Source organism: Gossypium raimondii, chromosome 1, assembly GCF_025698545.1.
Source record: "Gossypium raimondii isolate GPD5lz chromosome 1, ASM2569854v1, whole genome shotgun sequence".
Taxonomy (NCBI): domain Eukaryota; kingdom Viridiplantae; phylum Streptophyta; class Magnoliopsida; order Malvales; family Malvaceae; genus Gossypium; species Gossypium raimondii.
Window position 1 is genome coordinate 15,177,653 of NC_068565.1, and position 5,425 is coordinate 15,183,077.

The 5,425-nt window shown below is 33.3% G+C and overlaps 1 protein-coding gene across 1 annotated transcript; it reads right to left on the reverse strand.

Moving 5' to 3' along the window:
* Nucleotides 1–1,743: 1,743 nt before the first annotated feature.
* On the reverse strand, nucleotides 1,744–5,173 carry LOC105783931 (alcohol dehydrogenase-like 7). The gene is made up of 10 exons (XM_012609646.2): nucleotides 4,944–5,173; nucleotides 4,698–4,834; nucleotides 4,559–4,605; nucleotides 3,856–4,181; nucleotides 3,704–3,786; nucleotides 3,257–3,332; nucleotides 3,018–3,082; nucleotides 2,431–2,526; nucleotides 2,064–2,228; nucleotides 1,744–1,975 (listed from the first exon to the last, which is right to left on the reverse strand). The coding sequence occupies exons 1-10, from the start codon at nucleotides 4,996–4,998 to the stop codon at nucleotides 1,859–1,861; spliced, it is 1,167 nt and encodes a 388-aa protein (XP_012465100.1). The 5' UTR covers nucleotides 4,999–5,173; the 3' UTR covers nucleotides 1,744–1,858.
* Between the last annotated feature and the right edge of the window lie 252 nt (nucleotides 5,174–5,425).

Below are 5,425 nucleotides of genomic sequence, written 5' to 3' on the forward strand. Positions count from 1 at the left end.
TCATGGTCGACGCCTCTTTAGACGACATGGATGTTTCGTGCAGATCCGCGTGGAGATAGAGACCAAGGGGTTCCTCATCTTCAAACAAGAGAAAGAAGAAATCGATGCTCGTGATAATGTGTATTCTTCATTTGAGGAGGTCGCCACTTTGTTGGGGAAAAATCCAGCCGTTGGCGATCAAATCAAGAGGACTATGGCCTCCGAGGTGGTAGTTCAAATCGGTCGAGGAAAAGATGGAAGAGAAAGCTTCAAATTTATATTCACCTTATGGTCAATTGAAGGTTTAACCGACGATCACGGTATGATGCTTTGAGTAAAATTCCGATCATCCAACTCAAATTATCGCTTTCTTTAGTTTACCTTCATTTGTCTGATTGGAATGGGTCAAGATTTCTTTCTCACCATTAAATATCAATGTTCAAACTTTTGATGTTGTAAAACTATATAACATATGGATTATGATGTACAATTTCATTTTCATCTAACTTTTCTTAGTATAAGTTAATTATGTTTATGCGAAAATAATTCTCAAGTTATATTATGATTTTAGTAAATTCATAAGGACATTTTATGAAATTATATTTAATAATAATTATTTTAAATTGTATTAAATCATATATTTTAATTAAAATATATTTAATATTAATTATTTCAAATTTTCATTTAGTATCATATATTATGATTTGAGTAAATTCATATAAGAATATGAATTATTAAGAATTTTATTAAATTATATACCAAAATTATAATGTATTTAATAATAATTATGTTTAAATATGATTAAATTATTTATTATTGATATTAATAATCTTATTAAAATTTAAATAACAATAACAATAACAAATTTCGCTAATTATAAGAATTTTATTAAATTATATATTTTAATTAAAATATATTTAATAAAAATTATGTTTAAATATGATTAAAATATTTATTATCGATAATAATAATCTTATTAAAATTTAAATAACATTAACAATAATCATTTACCAAAATAATTTTTGCTAATTATAAGAATTTTATTAAATTATATATTTTAATTAAATATATTTAATTATAATTATGTTTAAATATGATTAAAATATTTATTACTGATAATAATAATCTTATTAAAATTTAAATAACAATAACAATAATCATTTACCAACACAATTTTATACTAAGGGTATTCTAGTCATTTTAGTTTTTTTCCATTATGCTATTACACCTCTATTCCATTCAACCAAACACAAGATTACTATTACGCCTCTACTCCATTACATTCAACCAAACAGTGGAATAGCTATTACACCTCTAATCAAATACACCTCTAATCCAATACAGCGAACCAAACGCACCCTAAAGATTGTGTGGATTTTTTATACAATTACCTTCTTGCATGTTCGACGAAATGCAAATAGAGCGGCGCATTCCTTGGCAATAGAGGGTCGTCAATTCCAATCGGCAATATTCTAGGTCGAGGAGGCATCGACAACGGTGGAAAGAATAGCAAAAGTGGACTGGTCGCACTGGGTGAAGAACGCCTGATTTGGGTATTTTTGGGTTTGGTCTTTTCAGAAGCTCTAATCTTTCACTCCAAATTTGGCTACCAATCTCTTTTCTCTCTTTGGGATGCACACTGTTGACCTATCAGATGGTGTGATGTAGATTTATGGTTTTTTTAGTGTATTTATGGTTTTTTTTTTTTCCAAGTAGTTTTTGATTTGACGTTTGATTTTTCCCCTTTATTTAATGGATCCCAGCTTATTATTTAAAAAAAATTTATTAATTTTAACATAAATTAATACAGCATACACGCATAGAGAGTATTGCAAACTCCTTAACTTGATGAGAATAAAGGGGCAGGTGTGTAAATCACTCATTTGTCCATCCATATCACACATCGGATGCACTTCCCTCCCATAAGTAATTCAAAGGCTCTGTTGATGTCTTGGAACTTAACCTCGTGAGTCACAAATTCGTCTACCTGCAACTCCTGCAATAAATATATGCATCGCATGAGAACCGCCAACGGATTCCAGTCTTTCAAGAAAAACAAGTTAATAAATGTGAAGAGAGTTTACGTTGTCTGTGTAACGTTTTAACAGAAGTGGAAGGTCAGACTTGGCTTTGACCCCTCCAAACAAGGCTCCAGTGAGGGTTTTCCCTGAATGAAGAACTTCAAATGAGCTTAAGCTCAACTGAGACCCTGGCTTCTGCACTCCTAAAACTATAGTCTTTCCCCAACCCTGCAAAAAAGTTGCACACAAGTCTTAATCTTTACAATTTGCAAACCCCAAAATGCCAGAATGCTATACATCATAGAGTACTTTCTAATCTCATCACTTGTAATTATATATCATATAGGACAAGGAAAAAACCACACAGAGACACATGCAAATTTAAGTAAGCTAGTGAGGAAGTGATGATAATCTGGGAACATATGCTTACCTTTCGACAGCTTGCATAGGCTTCTTGTACCAAGGATGCTAATCCAACACATTCAAAGCAATAATCCGCACCTCCTCCAGTCATCTCTTTCACTACCTGCTCAAAGTTAGATACGAAGTATTACAAACACAACCTAAAAATGTTACTAAATTCATCATTCAAGACAACTGTTCCTCAGAATCTGCTTTTCTGCTACATATTTATTTTAAACAATATTTCACACAACATTTACACTCCTCCATCAAAAACTACTTAATCAGTCATCAAGCTATCAACAAGGACGTCAAAAATCACAAGCCATGTGGTATTAAATATCTTATTTTTATGCATGATTGGCATACGGGGTAAGGGCGAAGCTAGAACAATTTTTTAGGGGGGTCAAATGAAATTTTAATTTTCTATAGTCTATATCTTTATAATTGTTAAAAGATTAAATCGAATCTTTATAATTTTAGGGAGACAAAAGTATAATTTTATTTTTATTAATTTAAAATTTTAAAAAAATTTAAAGGGCCTAAATGACTCATCTGTAAGGTCGCATCTATACAAGTCACAATCAGTAGTACAAGTTTGAGTGGGAGCAAGACCTGGCTTAGAGATTCGTTCCCACAGTCTTTTGAATTGATAAACTCGGTCACTCCAAATTTTTTTGCTGCATAAATATGAAGGAAGAAACATCAACAAAGAAACCACACGAAACAAGCCATTATTGTTGTGTAAGAACTGTTCAGCTTGGTAATCAACCACTATAAGGTGACTCTGGCCATCGTTAAAGTGAACTTTGAGTCCCAATTTAATGAAATTTCAGTGACATAAATTTACGTACCAATCTCAAATTTATCTGGGTTCACATCCACTCCTATAATTCTATTTGCACCACACAGTTTTGCTCCCTTTGCAACCTAGAAAACAAAGCAAGCAGTGGGTCGGTCATTTAGAACATGTCGATCAATATACAGCTGCGCTATTCATGCTGTGTTAATCATTTGAATAAAGTTTTCAGGTTTTTGTGCTGTTATATAACAGCTGGTTGTTTTTTGAATGTGAGTCAGTTGTTCAAGTTTGAAACAGGAGGTTATGAGACTGTTAAGCAGCTGAAGAAGTACTAGGTCTATAAAAACTGTGTTAATACTCTATCGTACTCAGGTTGTTGATTCAATAGTACTTCATATATTTTCAGAGTTTATTCTATGATTTTTGAGTGTATTTAGTGTTAATTCAACAAAACAAATAGGTGTCGAATAGCGAGTGGAAGTTTTGTTCAAGATCATACCGCTAACCCAATTGATCCCAGCCCAAAAATAACAACAGTTGATCCTGCCTCAACATTTGCCACTTTGCAAGCAGCACCAACCCCTTAAAAACCGAAAAGGTTAGATGTCAGATTTGGAAACCGAAGTGCAAATAAGATGAAAGCCCCATTACCTGTAGCTATACAACAGCCAAAGAGGCATGCCCTGTCTGGAGGGATTGCAGGATCAATCTTGACTACATGGTTAATATCCACAACCGTGTACTCGGAGAAACTGGAGACGAATAGGAAATGATATAAGACCTCTCCCTTAAGGTCAGTGAATCTGCTGTTCTCATATCTAGGCATCCAAGGATGGATCTTGAATGGGAATTTTGAACATAAATTACTCCTTTTTGAACAGCAATCTTCACATTCTCCACATTCTGACAAAAAAGTTGGAATGACAACATCTCCTGGTGCTACCTCGTTTACATTCTCACCCACACTCTCCACCACCCTACAACAGTTGTGAATTATACGAATATGAATTCGTTCTTCGGGTTTGAATCATAAAGATTGGCTAAGATCATCATTTCAGTAATGTTGAAGTCTTGAAGAGATTTTCTTAACAAAGATTTTTCCTGAAGTGGGATGGTCTAAACCATTAAAAAAGATATGTCCCTATCTCATCAAAACATAACAAAATTATATAAGTGATTTTCATTATTTTTCGTGAATTGTAGGAAGTTTTTATTGATCAATCTTAAGTAAAATGTTTTACCCGCTTTGATTTTTTTTTTTCTATTTAATTTTTCTAACAATAAGTCAATCGTCTGCTGTCATGCTGAGAAAAAAATATAGTTAGGAAGAAAAAGAAAAGTCAACGAAGCTCACCCGACGGCCTCGTGACCAAGAATTCTGGGGACACAAGCAGGAGGCACCTTCAAGCAGAAATAAATTTTGGGTAAGTAACAGAAGAAAAAAGGACGAAATTCAAGAAAAAAATGTTAATAATGAAGAGAGTTGGAAAGACCGTCAATTTCCAAAATGTAATGTCGCTGTAACAGAGCGAGGTGCAAATAATTCGGATTCGAACTTCGTAGGGACACGGAGGAGCCACCATGATTTCCTCTATCACTAGAGGCTCCCCTGCTTCGCGACAAATTGCAGCTGAAAGCAAGCAGGAACACCCGGTTACATTATGCTCTATCGATCAAAGCAAAGCAAAGAAGGAAAAGAAAAAAAAACTTGGAAACAGTTCATTGACAGACACAGATACCTTTGCATCGAATTGGTTTTCCGGCAGATTGGCTTGAGGATTTGCCGTCTTCCATGGTAACAGAAATACTAAAACTGGTTATAGGTTGGTAGCGGTGAAGATTGGAGCCCGATCGGCCAGTTGTATAAAGCTGAAGAAAGCTTGAAACACGACAAATCTTGCCTACTCGAATCCTGCGTAAGTTGGGTAAATAAAACAAGTTTCAGATGAGACGAATATACTAACTAATTGTATTGTAGTTGGTGTCGCGAATTTATTGAACAATACTAATAAAAAAAAAACTCATACAGTGCCATCAAACGATACCTAGAAATAGTAATAATTAATTTATAGGATTATTCATTTTAGTATTTAATTATTTTTGTTATTGAAGTGAAAAAGCCGATATTTGATGTTGAGTACTAACCACTGCAACAAGTAACATCATTAAAATTTTTAGATAATTGATTGATAAACAATTTACTTTTAAATAAAATAAATTC

Coding starts and splice junctions, on each gene's coding strand:
- LOC105783931 (XM_012609646.2), bottom strand. CDS start 4,998: ATGGAAGACGGCAAATCCTCAAGCCAATCTGCCGGAAAACCAATTCGA. Junction 4,606..4,697: donor TTACATTTTGGAAATTGACG/GTCTTTCCAACT, acceptor TTCTGCTTGAAG/GTGCCTCCTGCTTGTGTCCC. Junction 2,229..2,430: donor CCTATGCAAGCTGTCGAAAG/GTAAGCATATGT, acceptor ACTTTTTTGCAG/GGTTGGGGAAAGACTATAGT.